Source organism: Mugil cephalus, chromosome 2 (genome assembly GCF_022458985.1).
Source record: "Mugil cephalus isolate CIBA_MC_2020 chromosome 2, CIBA_Mcephalus_1.1, whole genome shotgun sequence".
NCBI lineage: Eukaryota > Metazoa > Chordata > Actinopteri > Mugiliformes > Mugilidae > Mugil > Mugil cephalus.
Genome location: NC_061771.1, coordinates 16,749,769 through 16,771,241, shown reverse-complemented (window position 1 = coordinate 16,771,241; position 21,473 = coordinate 16,749,769). Strand labels below are relative to the sequence as shown.

General features: G+C 44.2%; 1 protein-coding gene across 2 annotated transcripts in view; it reads left to right on the top strand.

Annotated features, from left to right (window-relative positions):
- The first annotated feature begins 13,586 nt into the window (after nucleotides 1–13,586).
- inpp4b (inositol polyphosphate-4-phosphatase type II B) overlaps nucleotides 13,587–21,473 on the top strand; it is a 139,518-nt gene continuing 131,631 nt past the window's right edge. Inside the window, exon 1 of one of the 2 annotated variants that reach the window (XM_047577915.1) lies at nucleotides 13,587–13,733. In XM_047577915.1, the coding sequence (XP_047433871.1) occupies nucleotides 13,649–13,733 (85 nt within the window). In that variant the 5' untranslated portion in view covers nucleotides 13,587–13,648. The remainder of the gene's footprint in view (nucleotides 13,734–21,473) is intronic. The other variant, XM_047577916.1, reaches the window with a different exon arrangement.

Here is a 21,473-nt window from a genome sequence, read left to right as displayed (position 1 = left end):
GGACAAACCCATTGTGACGTCACCCATTGACTTCCGAACCTCAAAAATAAAGCTCAAAGTGGGCGGAGCCTGCGGTCGCCATGTTGGATTAGCTTTACTGCACCCACACACGGATATGCCAAATACGCATCCGGGGTGTCGTGTCGAACGTTGTGACTTGCCCACCCAACTCTCCGCAGGCTACCGCTGGTCACTCAAAACCGTAATGCAGAATTATGCAGAATTTTAAACTAATGAGTTAGAAAAAATATCACTGCCATCCCTGTACCGCTGTATTGAATAGTGAAATAAACTATTGAGACCAAAACTAATTTTTGTACATGGGGGGTCTGTGGGGATTTGCTCCCTTTTGGAGCCAGCCTCAATGAAATGCATTTTTTTTTTCTTCTTTCTTTTTGCACTTCGCATGGGCTTCATTTCTCAGACCTGGTGGTTGCCACTTGGTCCCACCCGAAGGAGGCCTCAGGGTCGCCCCAGGACACAATGGAGGGATTATATCTCCTGTCTGGCCTGGGAGCGCCTGGGGATTCCACTGGAGGAGCCGGTGGAGAGGGTCGTCTGGATTTCCCTGCTGAAGCTGCTGCCCCCTTGACCCAGACTCCTTGACCCATAAGCGGTAGACGACGGTGGTATGTCTCATCTTTACGCACGTTACATCAAGGGATTCAGTTTTTTTAAAAATATAAAGCAAAAAACAATCAAAATTGTCTTGAGAAACCTTTATGGAAACTGCACTCTTAAACCCCACAGCAACAGCTAAGGCCAAAGTTGCAAGGAAAAACATTTAACCATTTTAAAGATGAAGAGAAACAGCTCATTTTGGGGTTCTCGACATGGGTCTTTTCACATTTTTACATCAGCGTTGCACTCGTACGTTCCCCAGCAGTGAGGAGAAGCAACCTCACTGCTGGACGCCTCCGAATGCTACACACTGGACCTTAAAGGCTGCAGGTCACGACTTCATTTTCGGTTATCACTGGTAAACTAAGAGAACTGTTATTTTAAGAGCGCCTGCAGGAGTAACATCTTTTCATCCATTTTCTTCTGTTAGGGACACTACATGTCATTATGGGCGAAAATAACCCATAATGAAAGCAGCATCATGTTGTGACTTAACTGACAGTGGCAAAGTAGGCGTAAGGGCTGAACTTCCTACTGAGCAGGAGATTTGATGAATGAGACGTCTGCCCCCGCGAGACAACACTGCACACCAACATCTGAAAACAGAGGCATTAAAATGAATGTCATCTTATATGCAACAACAACATATTCAGTAAGAATTATAATTTTGTTGCTTGGATTAAAACAAATTACTGGTTTAAAATCATAAAAAAACAAATGCCTTTAAAAATGAAATAGGTGTAAAAACTGTTGGGAAGTGTCACGAATAGCATCGGCAAATATGCGAGCGTGGGGATTATGTATGTAAGGGTGTCAGGGCTTTTTTGTAGACTCATTTAATCAAAGCAGGACCGAGAGTCAGCCGAGGCTCTAAACTCTCCACAGATGTATATGATTTATTACATTTGGAGTTAAGATAAGAAAACGCTGTAGTGTTTCTACTGTACGAGAAAAGTGTGACTGTACCAACGTGGCCCAACGGGATTCCCTGAGAGCCTCATTTACCAAGCTGCACTATCAGAAGCTCTGCCTTACCTTGAGACTTAATTAAGAATAATGTGAAGGCACACTGACACAGTTCAGTGTAGATGTATGTTGTGTTAAGTTGAACCAACAGGAAGAACGCACATAAAATTTTTTGGTTGAAAAATGTTGCCACCAAAAAACAAAACAAAAAAAACAACGATGATGCGACCTTTAGCTTTGAGTGCAGCACACATTCACTGCGGCATTGTTTCAATACGATTCTGGAAAGTCATAAGATTTATTTCCATCCACTGTTGCATTAATTTTTCACCAAGATGTTGTATTGATGATGGGAGAGTCTGACTGCTCGAAGTCTTCTCCAGCACATCCCAAAGATTCTCAATGCGGTTCAGGTCTGGACTCTGTGGTGGTCAATCCATGTGTGAAAATGATTTTCATGCTTTCTGAACCACTCTTTCACTATTTGAGTTTGGTGAATCCTGCCATTGTCATCTTGGCCTGTGATGTCAGGGAAGAAAAAACTCCATTGATGTAATAACCTGGTCATTCAGTATATTCAGGTAGTCAGATGACCTCATTCTTTGGGCATAATGTTGCTGAACCCCAGATCACACCACTGCCCCCACATGTTTGTACACTAGACATGATGGATGCATCACTTCATCTGCCTCCCTTCTTACCCTGATGCCCCATCACTCTGGAACAAGGTAAATCTGGACTCATCAGACCACATGAACTTCTTCCGTTGCTCCAGAGTCCAATCTTTATGCTCCCTCGCAAACTGAAGCCTTTTTTTCCCTGGTTAGCCTCACTTATTAGTGGTTTTCTTTAGGCTACACAGCTGTTCAGTCCCAATCCCTCGAGTTCCCTTCACATGGCACTTGTGGAAATGTTCTTACTTCAATCAGGGTTTTCTCCGATTTCTTCCTTTAAGACAACAGTTCCCCACCATCCTTCCAGTTTTTAATAATGCATTGGACAGTTGTTAACGCAATTTAGAAGTTTCTTTAGTCTCCATGAACATTTTCTCATGCTTGATGCTTGAGACAGACATCATAACATAATACTCTTTGCACCCGTTGGGGTTAAATGACTTGCTGTCAGCAGTAATTATCCAATAGGAGTCTCGTTATAGTTAAATCCAGGTAGAGACTTTTTTTTTGGCCAGGCAGTGTATAAAGCAATGGTGGTTTTCTACTACGTGTTGGCTTTAGTTTGTAGTAAATGACGTGAAGACTTTAATGGCCATTAAAGCCGTTCATAGACATTCGCAGCTCCTAGGGACTCAACTAAACACACTTTCCTTCATTCAACCTTTTGAATTTTATGTAAAGAGAAAAAGTCTTCCTTGATTTTTTTTCTCCTTGCTAAAATGCTGCAATTAGAAAAGATTTTCTTTTTCAAACAGAGCGCAGGTCCCGATGTCTTGCTACCATTATGAGCACTCACAAGAATGTGTGGAAACGTCTTAAAAAGCAGTCACTAGATATGTTTATGTCTTAGTTTGTGTAAACTTTAACATCTAAATAGGCAGTGGCTCAGGGTAAACCTGAATATTTGAGCAACAGTGACGGTTTCCAGCAGAGACACTGCAGCCCAGTCTTAGCTTAGGAGTGATTCTCACATCATTCTCAGAGAAATGTGAGCGAGGAACGGACAGGAGCTGTGATCTTAGTGAGGAGGTGTGCTGGGCCCCGCTGCTAGGTGTGAGTCAACGTTTCGAAAGGTGTGACTGGTTGATCGTAAAAGCTAGATAAAAACACACGTTTGGCGATAATGCACACAGCATGGACCTTCAAAACAATAGACTTAGTCATAGCATCTTATCTCTATGGAGACTGTGTAATTATAAATAATAATTTACATAAAAAGAAGGTATGTGTTAAATAAATAGTAGGCTGTACTTTAAAAATATCCTAGAAAACGTGTGAAAACTCAGGCTCACTTGCACAGTATTCACATGCTGATATTTATTTGGGTACATTCATTTGTCATGCTGGTAATTTTTGCATTTCATCCATTTCACATTAACGAGGGTAAAACGGCTCAGCTTTCATCAATGTCTGTGACTGCATTCATTGTTTGGAGAATATCTCTCCTGCCTCTTCTTTCCGTCATTTTCTCTTGTGCTTAAGAAACTCCTTAGCCTCTTATAAGTCCCCTTACTCTGTTTTATCAGATCTCACCTTAGGAGCTCTCTTAAGAGCTAATTTTAGGAATAAAGTTTAGCTTTACTTCGATCGACTCTTAACTTTGAGGGAAAATTCTTAGAAAACATCAAAACAAAAATTTTCTTATAATTTGGCCACTAGGAGCACCTCTAATCTTTTGCTTGAGAAGAATTAGTCAGTCAGACATGCTATAGGGGAGAGATTTATAAAAATAGATTAGAGAAGTGTACCTATTATTTTCAAGACTCCTCTGTTGGATGACAGGTAACTGGTTTTCCGCAGAGATCATAAAGTTCAAATTTTTAATGAGTGTGCTTAGATGCTTTTATTGTATTTGAGAAGTAACATTTACATGGAATATATATAAATGCCTAGTTATTGCAGATTCTCCAGTGTCCTGCTTATTTCTTTGACAACCTTTTAACTACAGTAGCTGAGGATGAACTTAGTTTAGTGTTGTGCTGTTTGGTGTCTGCTGCTTTATCATTCACAGTCTTTAGGTTACTGCTCGCTGATTTGTTTTTCTAGGTCTCAAGTCACACTCTGTAAAGATGTGCCTACAGTGAAAGTGTGTCACAGAATCATCAGCAAATGTTGGACCAAACCTACTGATTTTTCTCCAACTAACAAGAATAATCCTGAAACCTGGATTTGAAGTTGATATTCGCGAGGTTCATTGATTAACAATGATCTCACAAAGCTTGGTTAATGCTTCCATGAGGTACAGTATCTACACGCAAACTACGTGGTAGCCTAGAGATTTGACCGTATAATTGTGCGCTGGTGTCAGCATTGCGTCGTAATTATGCTGCCAAGACGTCTAGTGTGATTTTGTGTTAAGTTTTGTCATTTATTTCAAGTAGCAGGCTAACTGGAACTGAGCAGACCATGATCGAGTTGGAGCAAATACAACTCAGTAATGCACAAAAGAGGAGATTTCGGTGTCGTAAACTGGTTCCACCACTGAACCCACTGAAGCAGAAGTTGGATGAATTTGCTTGTCCACCTTTTGAATCCATCCTCTAAGAAAAATAGATGAAGAAATCTTTCTTTGACCACCTGTTACATGTGGAGTATATTCCTGAGTAGTGCAGGATCTGACAAAGAAATATAAATCCCACTATTAAGCTATATCCACCCATACTGATGAATAAGACTCTAAAACAAGCAATTAATAAATCTAAAATCACATGTAATGTGTAACCATATACAACCACAACATGGTTTACCAGAACCCTAGTTTGAAATGTCTATAGTCTCTGCAGCCAGGAAGGTTGTTGAGTATTCAGAGCAACGCAAACATCCACAGCGCTGGGGACTAGCAGGTTGGTGACTTGCAGGTCAGGGAACTGCCAATGACTACCCGAGTACTGCCCGAGTAAAGAATGGCTCCAATTCAGGTCTGAGCCAGAGTTTGTAGTCCGGCATAATGTCTAAACAAGACAAGACTGCTTGTCTCCTTTATTGTACTTGGCAAAAAATGGTGTCTGCTGGGACCACGGTTGGACAAGTTGTTCTGTCACGTTATGTACTGAGGGAGGACCCGAGTGCAAGACACACAGTCCAGAGAGGCAGGCTGAGGAACATAAAGTAAGTTTAATGAAGATGAGAACAAAAGATGCTGCAGGGTATCCCAAAACACAGATCCAAAACCTAAAAGCAAGACAAGAACACGAGGGGAATAAACACGGAGGTGAATTCACAGGAGCAAGAGCACAGGGGAAAATATAACAGGTGAAGCTAATGAGGGTGGAGACACACAAGGAGAAACCAATCAAACAATGAAAGAAAACACAGGAAGTCAAGCGGGACAAAATACACCAAGGAAAACGCTTACAAAATATAACCAAGAACCCAAACAGGATTACAGCAAAGGCACCAAAAACTGGAGCTTAAATAATGGAAGAAGGTGAAAATTTGCACGGATACCACACAGTGTTTTAAAACGAGGCCTAGAGGATATCCCATTAACCTTAATAGACGTGAAGTTAAAGGTGAGGACACAAGAGCAAGTTTAATCAATTAAATATCAAAAATCGTTTCTTTTTAACCGAGGAGAGAAAGAATTCAAACAAAAGTCAATGTTCAACGACTCGGTGAATTTTAAAGCAGACGCCCACAAATTCCTTGCTCATTAACAGCTTAATTACAGTCCCAACAAATGTTTTGAAATTGTGTCATTTAATTTAATGAGCGTATTTCGGCGTCTCTCGGTTAGACTTCTTTTTCCGATCTCGTTAATTTTGAAGAATCCCACAAGGCTGCCGCGGCGCTCGCTGACGGCATAATTAGCTACAGCTTCTCTAAGTCAGATGCTAATTACACGCAGATTATAGGCGCAAATTGAATGAGGAGCGCAGTGCAAATGCGTATCTGGCCGGCAGTGGCAGGGGGCCACAAAGGTTAATTATGGCATCTCATATTATCTGAGGGAAATGTTGCGCTCTCATTTTCGTGACCGAGTTGTTCAGTGAAATGGACAATGGGCTACGTGGACGTGTAAATAAACGTTAAATCCAAGAAGGAGGCGCTTAATTAATTAGCGAATACTGAAAGAGGAAAACACTGACCCGTTAGCATTGAGTCCGTTTGCAGGGCGCGAAGCTGGAGTCTTTCACGCCCTACACTCAAGGAACTGACTGTTTGGGCCTTATGTTGTCTAGCAGGCGCAGGCCCACATGCTGCCGGTCTGTAATTACCCATCAGTGGCCTGACTAATCTGGATTGCTTAGACTCGAGTGAGCTAGCTGCAGTGAGAGACCTGCCCTGCCCCGCGGAAAAAGCCAGACGAACAACAGGAGCGCATGGAGCTGTGTATGCTTGCCGTCAGAGAATGACAGCAGGCGCACATATCTGACAGAGTGTGGGATCAGAAGGCTACTCCTCTCAGCTGTCTCTGTGACCTACTCTCAGCACCGGGCTGGCACAAGCTAAGAGTTGGCAGATCCCACGTGCACTGATGCCGTGCGTTCGAATTCAGATGTTTTGTTAACTAATGTGCGATATCATAGAAAGCAAGAGTGCGTGCTTTTTATTTTTCTGATCGCGTGTTTATGTTTGCGTGTGTCTGGCCCTCGCTTTGCATCTTCACCACTGAGCCGCAGATGGCGAATGGCAGCCATGAATTGGGGTGGTGGGGGCGGACAACAACGTTTTATCTACAGTATAATTTCTCCGCCATATCCTCACCTACACCGGGTTCTGCAGGCGGCCTGACCTTTTCATATAAAAGTCATGTTTATCCGGACTCCGTCTTACAAAGTTCTCGTGTGTAGCAAGCCTGTATCTGACACAGCGACAGACGACTGTAGCTTTTTTTAGTCCATTGTTGATGGACGAATCATCTTAGCTGCTTGGATTTTTATTTATTTTTATTTTCTGTACTATTCCATAGAGGGACGCTGTTAAAGCTGTGTGCTGTCTATTTAGAAATAAAGAGGCCCCTTTGAGTTAGTTTGACATATGAACCTCTGGTGTGTAGTTTGAGACGAGGCCGGAGAGTTTAGGGATCAGTTGTGGGATTTATGATTTGTAGCTTAACACTGTGTACTTTACCAGGTTGTCGGCATATATGTTGTATAACAGGTTGTTTATGTTGCGACTGTCCACTGAGGTACATGATGAAGGCACTACTCTTGAGTTTAATCCACCTTGAATTCTTTCCTTTAAAAGTTCCCCGTTTAGTACATTGAGTTTTTTACATGCTATCTATACTCATACAAACTTCAGGCCACAGAGGGCACATATCTTCAGAGGGGTCTCAGCTTGGTCACTCGTTCAAATCCAAATGGATGGGATTTTTAAAAACGTACGTTTCTCTGAATGTGTTTTGTTAGGTCTACATCTCTTGCCTAGTACCTAGACAAGAGATATAGACCTAACAAAAGACAAGCCACATTCTCACACCATACAGCAAACAGCCACAACAACTAAATAACTATATGACAAACCTGTCAACCTGAGTTCAGCTGGGAAACTTTTGGCATTGTGTGAACATTACTTAGACATGTAGCACACACCTAGACCAGACCAGACTCCTCCACCCCATAGATATGACGCTCCTTGATGACAGCAGCCATCCTCAGCAGGATGACACAGACACACACACAAAAACTGTTGACCTGGCCTCCAAATTCACTAGATCCCAAACTGATCAAGTAGAGGCCCCACAGGACCTAAAGGGCCCCCACCAGACACCACAGGACACCCTCAGAGACCCATGTCCTTTCTCTGATGTTCTGTAGACACCAGAGAGACCTACACAATATTAGGAAGGTGGTCATAATGTTATGCCTGATTGGAGTACTTTCGAACGAGTTTTTTCTTTTTTTCCCGTCATTTTACACATTTGAGATTTCAACTTTTATCTTTACTATTTCCATCATGTAAATGGATCAAAGTTGTAGTACATGTTGATGAAAACCCAGATCTGTCTGAGGATTTGTTCTGGTAGGTACGATCACACAAGGAGAGGCCGAGCAACTTCAGTCATGAGTGAATTTTGAAAGACTTCAAGTAGGTCTTGTAATCTCAAAGCATGTTTTTAACATTACACTCACTGAAGTATGGTATAGCACATCAAGAAGATTAGTTGCGTGAATCTTGCATCCTTAAACATAAGAGAGGTGTTTTCGTTCAAAAATCCTCTAAAGTTCCCCTCAAAATGATGTACATCAGGAGCTGTGTGTATTTGCGTGAAACTGTCTGAAGGAAAACAAATAATGAGTCTCTAAAGAGATTAACTTTGGAAGATACCCAGCTGATTTGGCTTTCATCCTGGCAAAACCTCACGCTAGTTCCAGCGGAACCTCCGTCGCGCCGACATCATGCGTCTCTTTCACAGAAGGAAGGCGGCTGCATTTTATCCTCATCACTCTCTAGCATATGCATTTGGAAGAGACATCCTTCCAGAAATTATTAAAGCGACCGAAAACTGAACGTACATATGGGAATGTGCGTGTGGGGGAAAAAAAAAGAAAAAAACGGTCCATGAAAGGCTGCGTACTTGACGTCGCTCGTTTTGTCTGCGGGATGGATGGCGGGTTTCTACATTTCCAAATCTGTCAGATCCATCTGCTCTAAAATAAATAAATAAATAAATAAAATGAAATAAAGCCGTTGTGTGGATGTCAGCTGAGATGCAGTGGAACGGGATGTTGTCCCGACAAGACAACGCATGATGAGAAATCAATAGCCTCTTCTCTCCACATTCTCTGAGAGGACGGGGAGTGAAAGAGAACGGATGGCGGTGCGGTGTCGGTTCATTTTTAATGTGAGGAGGATTCATGTGGATCCTGACAGACATCGATTGCGGTCCCATTAGACAGGAGGACATGCTGAACAGGGATAATCTACAGGGGAGACACACCGCATGATATACACTTCATATTTGATGCAGCATGTGCCACTGTAGATGATATAAGACATTCCTGAGAGATATGTCCTGTGCACTACACATTCAACAGATACAATAGTACAATAGTAATATGAGTTTTTATACAATGTAATAACAACTGTCATTTAGTACACTTAGTTCAGTGAACATTCAGGCATTTTAACATTTTAACAAACTAGGCCTCTTAAATCTTCATTTCCTCTTCATTGATCATTCTGCCACTTCAGTGTTTTGTTAGCTGTGATCGTTACAGTGCGATGCCATCCATCTGCTCGTGGCCACTTTGGTCCAATCCGCTTCGTTCGCAGAGTGAAACGGGCACCAAACAGACTGCGCTTTCAATAAGTGATCCGCCGCCTGGAAGAACAGCCTCGTTTCATTATTCAATAAACATTTACCGCTAAAAAGAGGTCAGAGCATATGCGTATTTGTTGGCCCCGCCAGCTGACTTCAACTGACTTTCTCCGCGCTTGTCATCCGGTGTGTGTGTGCGAGGGGCTAAATTTACAGCACGGACGCGTTAAAATCAAAGAAAGGGCACGCAGCGGGGGTACCCGTCTGGAAGGTGAGTACTTTGATGTTGTTGTTATTGTTCCCGCGGTGGGTGCGAGTTCTTTGGCCACAAATGAAAAATGAATGAAAGTCGTTAAAAAAGTGCAACGCAACAAACACGTGTGAATAGATGGACGTGTTATTCGACGCGCAGAAAGCGCAGACGCTTGTTTAAGTGAGGCCACGGAGCGCTGCCAGTGATTATCTGTGTACATAGACCGCAGGGATGGGATGTCTCCCACCGCGGCCTTTGCTGCAGTACAGCGGCGTAACCCAGCAGAGGCAACATGCAACCTGAGCCCCGCCATGAATCAAACTATCGGCCCCCTCGGTTAATACTGCGAAGGAGTGCATCTCAGATTCTAATGGACCTCAAGTGCTATTGGAATGGATAAATGTGAGAATCTATTCTTCGGGCTTTGGGGCCGAATAGCTAAAAAGGGCATGTTTATTTTCTCCTCCTTCCTCCTCGGTGTACTTGTACTATACACCATCTCTAGTGCATTGTCTATTGATTTTCTCCAGCCGCCTCTATCAGTCAGGCTTTAATAAGACAACACATGTCGCCTTTAAAAGAAGCGTATTAGAATGTTAATGGATCACTCGGCAGACCTGCTTGACTCTTGGCTGTGCGGCGCGGGCGTTCGTGTGCGCGTGCACGCGCGCAGTTGTGTTTATGTGTGCGCGGGCGGCCGCACGCTTTCATTAAAACAGAAGAAGACAACATTCATCTTGATGGTTTCACCGAGTAAAGGGGGGTGGAAAAACAAGGGGAATGTGGCGACGGAGAGATGGAGGGATGAGGACGGCGGGAGGAGAAGAAAGTGAAGGAGAAACCTCCTTGTGCAGAATGGATTCATCTTCTGTCTTATTGCTCCTGCAGGGACCAATTTGTCTTCATTTAGTTTTTTGGCACCAAACCCAACCCAGACAAGTCTCCTTAAGAAAGCTCATGAACTCTACATGGCTCCTTAGCACTGCTGGCACGTATCAATAGTTTAACTAGTATTGGTTTTCTAAGGCTGATGTTGTGGTGTGAGCTTTCTGAAAATAAAAATAAAACATAAATACTAATTAATTTAAACAATTAAAGTACGATGTTCAATACTGATAACAATACATGAAACAACATTTCATCATTTGGGCTGGATTGCGTTTTAGGCGCAGTAAACCTTTACGACACGTGCTCCGCATTCTGCTACCGAATGCTAGTTTTAAATGAATTCCTAATTAATTCGATTCTGAATTAATTAGATTTCAGTTTATGTCTCAAGTTAGAAAATTAATCTAAAAACATGGCTGGGCTTCTGGATGAGCTTGCCCTTGTGGACGTGTGGCAGGGTGCAAATGGCTCCTGGCCTTCAGCTTCCGCTTTCACTTTTTGATTGTTAAAGTCTCTTGATGGGAAGTTAATTAAAATTCTGCCAGGAAACAAAAGTAGGAGCACAAACAGAGATACAAAACCAAATTCAAATAACGAGGCCTTGCCAGCTTTCTCTTTAGCTCTAGGCTCAGGGGGAGCCTTTTACATGTCTCATAATCCATCCCAGTTTAAAAGTCATTGTAAAATGATTTACAGAAATGTAGTCACTGACCTAAAAATGAGGTTCTGATCGTGTTAATTAAATGTTTTTTAGTTTCGACAAAATCCTACCCCTGTTGGAATGAAGTGCTTCATGCTCTTTCGTACGCATATATTGAAGTGTCTCCATCTTTTAGGAGTGTTTGTATTGGTATTTGTTGAGGGAAAAAAGGTACGTGTCACGCGCTGACGTGTCCTTGAGCAAGACACTGAACCTCCAGTTGCTCCCAGTTGCTTGTGTGAGCGAATGGGTACATGTGCCTGTGACTGCGAAGCGCTTTGAATACCAATAAGTAGAAAAGTGCTTTATGAAAGCAAGACCATTTAATAGGCTGAATTATCCGAGCTAACAGAAGGATGCTAACATGAGAGAACTTGACTGTAGGCGTCTAATGTAACGTAACGGAATAATCTCCCACGAATGTTACTTGTGCCATTCTGAAAACCGTATTCGAGTTTGGCTCCACCCCTACCCTCCATCAATCCACTGATTGAAATGCAACTCATCTTTCTCGAGGTATCCCAAGACTTTCCAAGGCCAGTCGAGATGTATAATCCCTCCAGCAAATTCTAGGTCTACCCTGGGGTCTCCTCCCAGATGGCCAGCCCGGTAATCCTCCAAAGGGGATGCGCTCCGACCGTGTGCTTGAACCGCCTCGACTGGCTCCAGATGCTTCGAGCTCCTCGTCTTTTCTCTGAGGCTGAGACTAATGACCATACGGAGAAACGCCGCCTTCCCGTCTCTCGCTCCATCATTCATGAGAAACACCCAGAGATACTTGAAGTCCTGATGCAGAAACAGCTCGGAGAGAACAGTCCTCTGTTCCCTGGCAGAGCACCACCGCTGTCTGACAGAGCAAACAGAACCACATCATCTGCAAAGAGCTGAGGTGTGATTAAGTGGTTCCTATACCGACACCCTCCTCATCCCCGCTGCACCTTAACATCCTCAGAGTCCAACACCCACCGGAAAAGTACTGGACTTAAGCTGCTCAGGGTTTCATATCGACCTTGAAAAAAATGAATTAATAAAAATAAATAAAACAAAGAAAAAAACATAAGGACGTAGTGTGACAGACAGGGGCAACTGCTTCCTTTTTAAACGGCTCTTGAAGCTACTATTCATTATTTATTTCCTGATAGCTCACTTCAAATTAATGCAGCTGGATATTTTCTATAGGCGGTCTATACGAGTCCGAGTCTGCCGCCTTCACTGTAGCTTTATTGAGCTTTCGCTGAGGCCACGACGTCCTCCTATCCATTCACCCGGGCGTAAATGAACATTGATTTTAAATATGGTGTTACTTTAACATCGTGGCCTTGGTGGCCAAATAACTAACAGTAACCTCGCCGAGAGGAGGGGAGAGCGGTGGTGGGGGGAAAGATGGAGAGAAAATGAGAGGAAGGGGAATGCATCACGGTCTGTGAAGCTCTCTTTTATACACAATTGCAAATGCGCAACAGTTTGCACTTTGACGTCCACTATATCGCTGTCTTTTTCCATGTTTAACCTGTTGATTTAACACCGTGGGTCAGGGCTACACTCAGGTATTACATGTGTACTGAAAAAAAAATAAAATACATACTCACTGTACTCTGAATCCCCCCCCACCCCTCCCCCTGCCTGTGCGTACTGTGTAACTTTCAGAATCGCATGCTGCATGATTCTGGCTTCGCGGCATGGAAGCTCAGCAGTCAGAGGCTTGGAAATTGTTTCGCTGCTACTGAAGGAAAAGGGTGGTGGAGTTGCAAGATAGTCTGGAGAAGGGGAGGGAGAGGGATGTCAAGAAATCACAGGGACCCCTGCTGCCGTGTCTGGATGCAGCAGTGGCTGCGCAGTGAGAGGAGAAAAGCGGGGGAGAGAGGGCAGAGTTGTGTCTCCCTGGCTGCAGTCTGGTCGAGGTGCCCCACTGACAGCCCGTGATTGATGGATAGAGCTGTGTATCGCACATAACATCAATTCTGTCCTGCTTTCTCTTTCATTCCGAGTCTCACTCCCTCATCACCCCCTCCCTTCCCTTCCCCTCTCTCTCTCTCTCTCTCTGCTGCTCACCTCTCCCTCCCTCCCTCCCTCCCTCCTGCCGCCGCTCCAGGTCCCTCGCTGGTCCCTCTCTTCCATATTAGTTTCCTAAAGGCATCTTTAATGCTGACAGAGAGCGCACTGTGAGGCAGCAAAAAAAAAAAAAAAGCGAGGCGAGCGGATTGCTATCTTTGAGGCAGCTCCTCTGCTTAGTGGGCTGTGCATAAGCCGGGGAACTGGACTGGACTGTGGTGTTTCGTGGAGGAGGTGGGAGAGGAGGCGGAGGAGCGAGAGGGAGAAGTGTGGGGCAAGCTAGACAGATGGAGGACGGCACCCAGCACCTGGGACACTGCATGGTTGACATGAAGGAGCTGAGTGCCGATCCTGAAGGACTGAGCGACGCTGGTGAGCTGACTGCATGACGGCTGTCTGCCTGTTTCTACATCTGTCCTCCTCTCTACAGTGAAACTCTGTAACGCCTGGTCTGCTCTGACAATCGACTGGCCGATACTTCCCGCTGTTTCTGTAAATGCTCGTGCAGATGCCGATTAGTTTTTTGTGTATTTTCACTGTACATGTGTTTGCAGAGGTTCCCACTGGCTTACACACACACACCAGAGTCAAAGTGTGTGTGTGTGTGTGTTTGTGTGAGAGAGAGAAAGCAAAGGGTGGAGATGCCACTGAAGGTGTGAGAGAGGAAGATTTTTTTATTTTTTTTTTGAATGCATGGTCCATAACCAAGAGTAAAGGCCCATATTGTTGCATTTATAACAGATAATTTATTTGTAAGACTCAATAAGAATCAGTTCAAGATGTCTTAAACAGTTAATATAAGGGGATTGTTTTGTTTCGTGGTGATACCGAAATAGTCAAGCGTCCAATTTTAAAAAGTTGCTGACTGCCTTACTGCATTGATGCTGTGTGGTAGAATTAAAACAAATTAATTAATTGTTTCTCAGAATAAACATGTTCACTATATGATATTATAATACTTTGCCCTATAGAGCTTTGGGGGAGAACCGTTTTGATTCAGTAGCTCGTTTGAATGTTAAGATTCTCGGGTTTGTTTGTCTGAGTGTGCCTTTGAATTTTCACTGCAGCCATATTCCATGTAGCCTGGATGTGTTGTCACTAATGAGCACTGGCGGAGGCAAACTAGATGTCTTAGTGCCCGTCACTAAAGGAGAATGCCGGGGAGATTATCCGTATCGGTGTTGCCACAAAGGCAGCTCTCCAAGTTTAATACCTTTGCTTGCTGAAAGCACAGACACTGCATACGGCGGCGCTAAGCATTTGCATTGGCATGCAAGCTCAAAACCATCATCTTCCCCAGGGGAATAAGCAAATACAGTCGCACAAAGACGAATTGAAAGCGCAATTCACAATGCCTTGTCTGCTTTGCAATAATACACATCACACCTATAGGGAAATGGAAAATTGTACGCCCGGAGCTACACACGGACACACCACGGACCTAATGCCAACTCACATGCCCATGCATGGGAGCATAACACTAATAGCTCACTATAGCCTACCTGTGTTTTGTTTTTTTATGCATCCTGGAAGACAAAAGAGAAGAGCAAAGCACATAATTACCATGTTTGGCACCATAGGCAGGTTGACAACCCTGCATTATCAGTCGCAAGGTGAACTAGTTTATCTCCTGCTTCTTGACAGGAGACAAAAGAGGGACCAAAGTGGGTGCTGCTCACTGCTTATTAAGGTGGGACTGAATTGCCGTTTTACAAACTCACCCATCACAAGGAGGGAAATTATGTTATTTCAGCCATTAGCCATTCATGCCAGAATTAGCATACAGCGATGTGAATTTTCAGTGAAAGCTGCGGCATAATTGATGATATTTTCATTGCTTGACATGACAAAAAAAAAAAAAAAAAATTATTGTGGCGCTAAATGTCTCACTCATTGCCCTTGTTAACCCTCCACACTACATCTCCCATTGATGTGACAGTCAAGACCTCCTCAGCACATCCAACTGATTCACAACACTTCATTAAACGCTGGCAACAAAACCATCTGTCCCCTCTCAATCTCCCACAGCAGTAATGCGACGATAACTCACTCTCCCATTCAGTGCCACTTGTCCTAATGGGATGCCTGTCTGTGCAAACATCAATTGAGTTAGAGGTATGTTCGCCTAGCTGATGACAGAATCATCACAAAGCATGTGCAGGTGTTGTTCAGGCAATTTAAACGACAAGCACGAGGAGAAGGTGAGCGGTAAGGTTGGACAAAAGGGAGTAGAGTTTAGGGGCGAAACAGGATTCAAATATTATTATAAATTTATTTAAAGTGCATTGTATATTTAGCAGTCTACTAGGCAACGACTGGAGAAACACTCACATGGTAAATATTTTAACAAATGTGTGTGGTGTTGTAGCCTGTGCACCACTTCTTCTTCTACTAGAAGAACAACAACATATGAGCAGCGTCACACAACAGTCTTCACCAGTGAAATGAACAGTTGGGTTCCTTCCAGGCTGCGTGGTTATGCCGGTCCACTGCTCTGTTGATGTTGTTGTTGTTGTGCGCTGCTGTCTTCTCTCAAGTTTCATTATACAAACAACCTTGAGAAATATATGCACACTGATGCGATCGATTGTTCCCAGCGTTTTTGCAAACCCATCCTCGTTCAAACGACACAGTATCAATTCATAATAGCCTTGGATTGACATTTTAGAACGTACACGTCTTTTTCCTGCATCTGCTCAGTCTGCTACAGCCTGACTGAGAATGGCTTCTCATCGCTGGTCTCGTGAGACTGAGCTACAAGTCCACGTTTGAGGGAGATCCAAAACATGACAAACTACAACTCTGAGAACACCATCAGGCCTGAAAGCTGACGTTTGGCAGCGTTGCGGGTTTGAAAAATATGGCAACAGAGAAGAGCTGGTCGAAGGGAAATGCCATATGCAAGATGTGTCAGCCAGAGGTAAAATGTTGAGGGAAATGCCACAAATCTTCAGCCATTTGAAACTGAAATATCTCTAAATGAATTAGAATCAAATCAATGCAAGAATTCAGTGGCCATATCCAGAACCCTAATGGCTGCCTTTTAGCTGCAGTTTCAGATCTGGAATGGGAGGCACACATAGCTCCCATTCCATTAGACACATTTGGTTTTGTAGCAGCACCATTTTGACTTTTTATAAGCTCCACATATCACAGCAAGTCTCCAGAGCAGCTTTTTTTCTTTTAAATAGGAGCACTTTTGCCCCTTACTACTGATGCTTTATGTATAAATGAATGCTGTACTGGGAAACGTTTGGACCTGGCATTTGTGTGGATGTTACTTAAGACGTGTACCACTCACCTAGACCAGACCAGACAACCCCACTCCATAGCAATAACACTCCTTGATGGCAGCAGCCATCCACAGCAGGATGCAGCCAGCCTGTTCAGAAACCCTCAAACTCCCAGGCCTCTGGTACCCGAGCTTGAGGATGACATAGATACCAAGTTTGTTCAAGTTCCTCACATCTGCTACTGATGTCAGGGGCTGTAGCTCTGCCTCTACCACAGAGCCTACCTTCTGTATCAGTTTGTCCAGTTGCAAGGTGTCCTTGGTCTTGGTGCTGCGCCTCCATCGCGCCACAGCGTAAAGCTGCCAATGGTCACTGACAATGATAGTCTGGTAGAACGTGTGCAGCAGCTTCTGGCAGACATTAAATGACCTTAGCCTCCTGAGGAAGTAGAGGCAGCTCTGACCTTGTTTGTATACTCTGTATACGATGTTAGCCGACCAGTCCGGTTTGTGATCCAGCTGTAGACCCAGGTACTCACAGGCCTGAGCCACATCTACACATCTGTTGATGGTTGCAGTCTGCAGGTAGGGCCTGGACCTCCGGGAATCCACTACCATCTCCTTGGTTTTAGCTGTATTGCTCCAAAGGTGGTCTGCTCTGCACTGTGAGACGAAGTTGTTGGCTAGATTCTTGTACTCCTGCTCTTATCCATCCATGATACACCCCACTATTGCAGATCTCATCTGCATATGATGCGACTCTGTGTTGTACTTGAAGTCTGAGGTGTACAGGGTGAATAGAGAGCATACTCCCCTGTCGTGTTCCAGTGCTGCAGACGATAGCTCCCCAACTTGACATACTGAGGTCTCCCAGTGACACAGTCCACTATCCAGGATGTGAGGTGTGAGTCCACTTGCATCTCTATTAGCTTATCTCTCAGCAGCAGGGGCTCGATGGTGAAGTAAAAAAAAAAAAAAAAAAATTAAAAAAGCAGAATTCTCCCTGTCCAAATGTGAGAGGGCAGCTAGAGGATGGTCTCATACATCCCCACCTTTTCCTGGTATGCAAACTGCAATAGGTCTGAATCATGGCAGATTTGAGGAATGATCTGATGGCAGCAACTGCTCCATGGTCTTCATGATGATGGATGTCAGGCCGACAAGCCACTTGTCTGTAGCAGTAAATGTGGAAGGCGATGGTAAGGCTGAGGCGCTATTGAGTCTGGTAATGGTCTTCGTGCTGTCCTATACCTAGGGGTGGGTACCGCTACTCGGTACCATATTGGCATCAATGCTGATGCAAACGGTAGCAACGAGACAGAACAGCAGATTTCGGTGCTTCATTTTGGTGCCACTGAATTTTTAATTACGGCCTCCTTATCTTTATCGTCGTGTTGACGCTACACGTGATGTCACGTCAGTTTTTCACCTGCATGGATGGAAGTGAACCTTCAAAATGCCAAAGGCGATATGGTCAAAAGTTTGACTGTGCTTCACCTCAAAAGATGCAGACTCGGCAACCTGCAACAAGTGCTCGAAGGCGATATTGTGCAAGGGAGGTAACACCTCACATTTGATTAAACATCAGATGATGCATAGCATTCTTTTAAATGTCGAGAAAAGCTCCATCTTTGATAGCCTCAGAGACCCCATGCCAAGCAGCCGAGTTAGCAGCATCATGTTCTGTATTCTGTATCGCTGATGGTTTTGATACACTCCTCTTTTTATCATCATACTTATAACAGTTTGTTGTGAATTTTATTTTTTGTTAGTCTTAGTTGTAGGCTACTTATATTATTTAAATTAATATTCTGTTCAACTTGCCCCTCACGAAATGGGTTAAAAATAACCTTAATGATACCCACCCTTACCCATAGCCCTTTAGTGCAGCCATCCTTCGTCTTTTGCTCCACCTTAGATCTGTATTTGACCTTAGATCTGTATTTGTCCTTAGATCTGTATTTGTCCTTAGATCTGTATTTGCCTGCTGCACATGCTTCTGCTCCTCCTGGTCACCATCCTTAAAAACCCTCTTCTTCTGGTTAAGGAGAAGGTCTTGATGTTTCTGTAGGTCCATGGCGTGTTGTTGGGGAAACAGCGTGCAGTTCTGGTGGGAACAGCAACATTGACACAGAAGCTGATGTAGTCAGTGGTGCATCCAGTGGTGATCCCCTCTAAGTCCTCACTGCCAGCGTCCTGCAGCACTCCCCAGTCAGTGCACTGGAAGCAGTGATTACCTGATTACCTGTGGTAAAGGTGTAACCTAAGCGGGCGTGATGAGGAATGTGCACTTTCCCATGTCGATGCAGTTTATCAGAACAGTTTTTTTTGGAAATTGCTTGAAATTGCAGGCTGTGTTTTGGAGGTTTCTGCAGTCATTTATCATTTATCTTTTTTTGCGGAGTCAGGAATTGTCAGTAAAAATCCACACCTTTGCACCTCCCACCTCCACAGAGTATATTGTGTTTGCTATACGCTTGAGACCCTATAGAGTGGGTGCGGAAGCGGGGCAATGAGAAGTGAAGAGGGTTAAATGATCGCCTGCAAGATGGACAATTCAAGTGCACGTCCATTAATTAACTCAGTCATTCCAGAGGAATCACCTAGTCTGCCCGCATCCTTATAAATTACCCTCGCCTCTCCATTCAGCGTGACTTTTTCCACACTGATACCACCCGCAGACAAGGGACTGATAGATCGGAGGTACAGTGGGGCTGTGCTGTTATTTCTAGGGCCAGATGAAACTGCAGTATAGCAGGTTGGGCACACCTCATTTGCTTTGGACCCCTCTGGGAGCTACATCTGAATGTGCTGCCTGCCTGCCTCCCTGCCGCCTTGCTGAGCTTATTACCATATTCATAATGCCAGCGGATATCGATTATAAATACCACACCTGTGCCACTTTTCTCCACATACTTATCCACACATTGGAGCTGTGAGCCTCACGTGCTAAAGGAGACACGATTAAGATGGACAGTATGTGTTGAGCAGTTCTCTCCATTCAGCGTCTTAATTAAATTTGAGCGGCTGTTTTGGTCAGACTCGCCGAGAGGGGACACTGTAATGTTCAGTGGCTCCAAGACAAGAATGGGGTCACAGTGTGTACATAGCAGGTGTTGTGTCCTCAGGTTGTATAATTTGATTCCTGATTTCAGTGACTGTGGCCGCTGAGGCACTTTGAACATGTGACAGCTCCTAGAGATACACTGGAACAGCGGTAAATGTCATGTAGCCAGGCCTCGTCCTCAAAGACGCGACTGTGTTGCCTGTCTCGTAATCAAAGCATCTGGCGTGATCCTTCTATAAATACTTGACACTCTCCCTACAAGCCGCGCTTTAAAATTCAGACAGCTTTGAATTCCGATCCTCCTCCTGGCTCGCTATCAAACGTATCCACTTGCTCTGCCACGTGTGTCTCACGATCAGTATCCAGAGCCCATATCAGACCCAGACTCCGCTTTGCTCCTTATCTTTAATTATTTCTGCAATGACGGGCGTTTTCCGACGATTCCTACCGCTGGAGATAAGTTGGTGTCTAGCGCAGATGGAGTCCTCTGCAGTAACTGGGCCGTCCAAGTGACAGTCCCTTATGATAAGGCGGCACCAGAGACGGGACCCAACAGCTGGCACTGTCTCAGCCCACCAAGCTAAAGGCCTCTCTGTTGCCGCCACACAACATGTCATCGAGGCTTATTAAAGTTTCATCAGCACTCGCAAGGAAGCCTTAGTGGTGACAACATGAGGAGACATGACCCCTGAGGAATGGGATGACGATGACGGGAGTAATGCGAAAAACCAGATAGCGAAAGTTTATTTGCATATGTGCATAATTACCCTATTTGGGCAACTGTGTGTGTGTGTTTACTTGATTTGAGATATGCACTTGCACTTGATTAATTTGATGTTTACTGTACTTGTATGCATAACAGACATTGCTCTAAGTTTGCATAAGCCTGTTTATTCAAATATAACCCGTCCTGACAAGTACGGCGGCTGATGGAGCCAAATTTACTGCGGCGGTAAAAAAAAAACACTGGCAAATTGAACCTTTAGTTGCGAGTTTGTCGACATATTTGTTGAATTTAGAAATGCGTGCCAAATTGCTTGTTGTTTTTCTTTTTTTGTATGTGTGTGCGCGTGCTTTGGGCTCTCCTGGCCTCAGCAGGCGAGTGGCTCCCAACAAGGCACCAGATAATGCTTATGATTTCCATAATTCAGTATGTTTGTTATTCATTAGCGAGCTTTGTGCCATTGTTCGTTTTGCATAAATGTAAATGAACTTTTCAAAGAGTACAATTAAAAGAAAAAAAAAAATCTGTATTTAGATATTCATCCAGCATAAAGATAACTCGGTACGCCGCTTGTGATCTTGGTTTGGTCTGTGTTTATCCCGTTGATAAAACCATTGGCCCCAGACTCCGAGGGGCCTCTAGCGTGGGGGGGCCCCAGAATGTCTTGAACCAGCCCTGTCTGTGACGTCGTTAACAGAAACCTTTGAACGACTGACATCCTGCATACTGATGCCTTCAGGATGTGCTCTTAAAGAACGCCTGACCTTCCCTGACCTGTAGCCATTAAAGCTGCCGATAATGTAATTGTGAAACTGAGGTAAATCGTTTTTACTCTTCGTTAAAGACACTCATTATATAAAACGTGTATCACCTAAAGTCGCGAGGCCCCCATACATCAGTAACCATCGAGTGTCCATGGGACATTAGTGGAGTTGATGAGCCTTACAGGGACCTATTGTGTCCGAGCGCCCCGGGAAGAGGAAAACACCGGCGAGGACTCGTCTTCGCGTCGCGCCGTCCTGCAGGTGTTTCATCTGCGCGGTGTTTGATCGGTTGTGTCCGACGAGGGAAGTGATGAGCCGACCGATG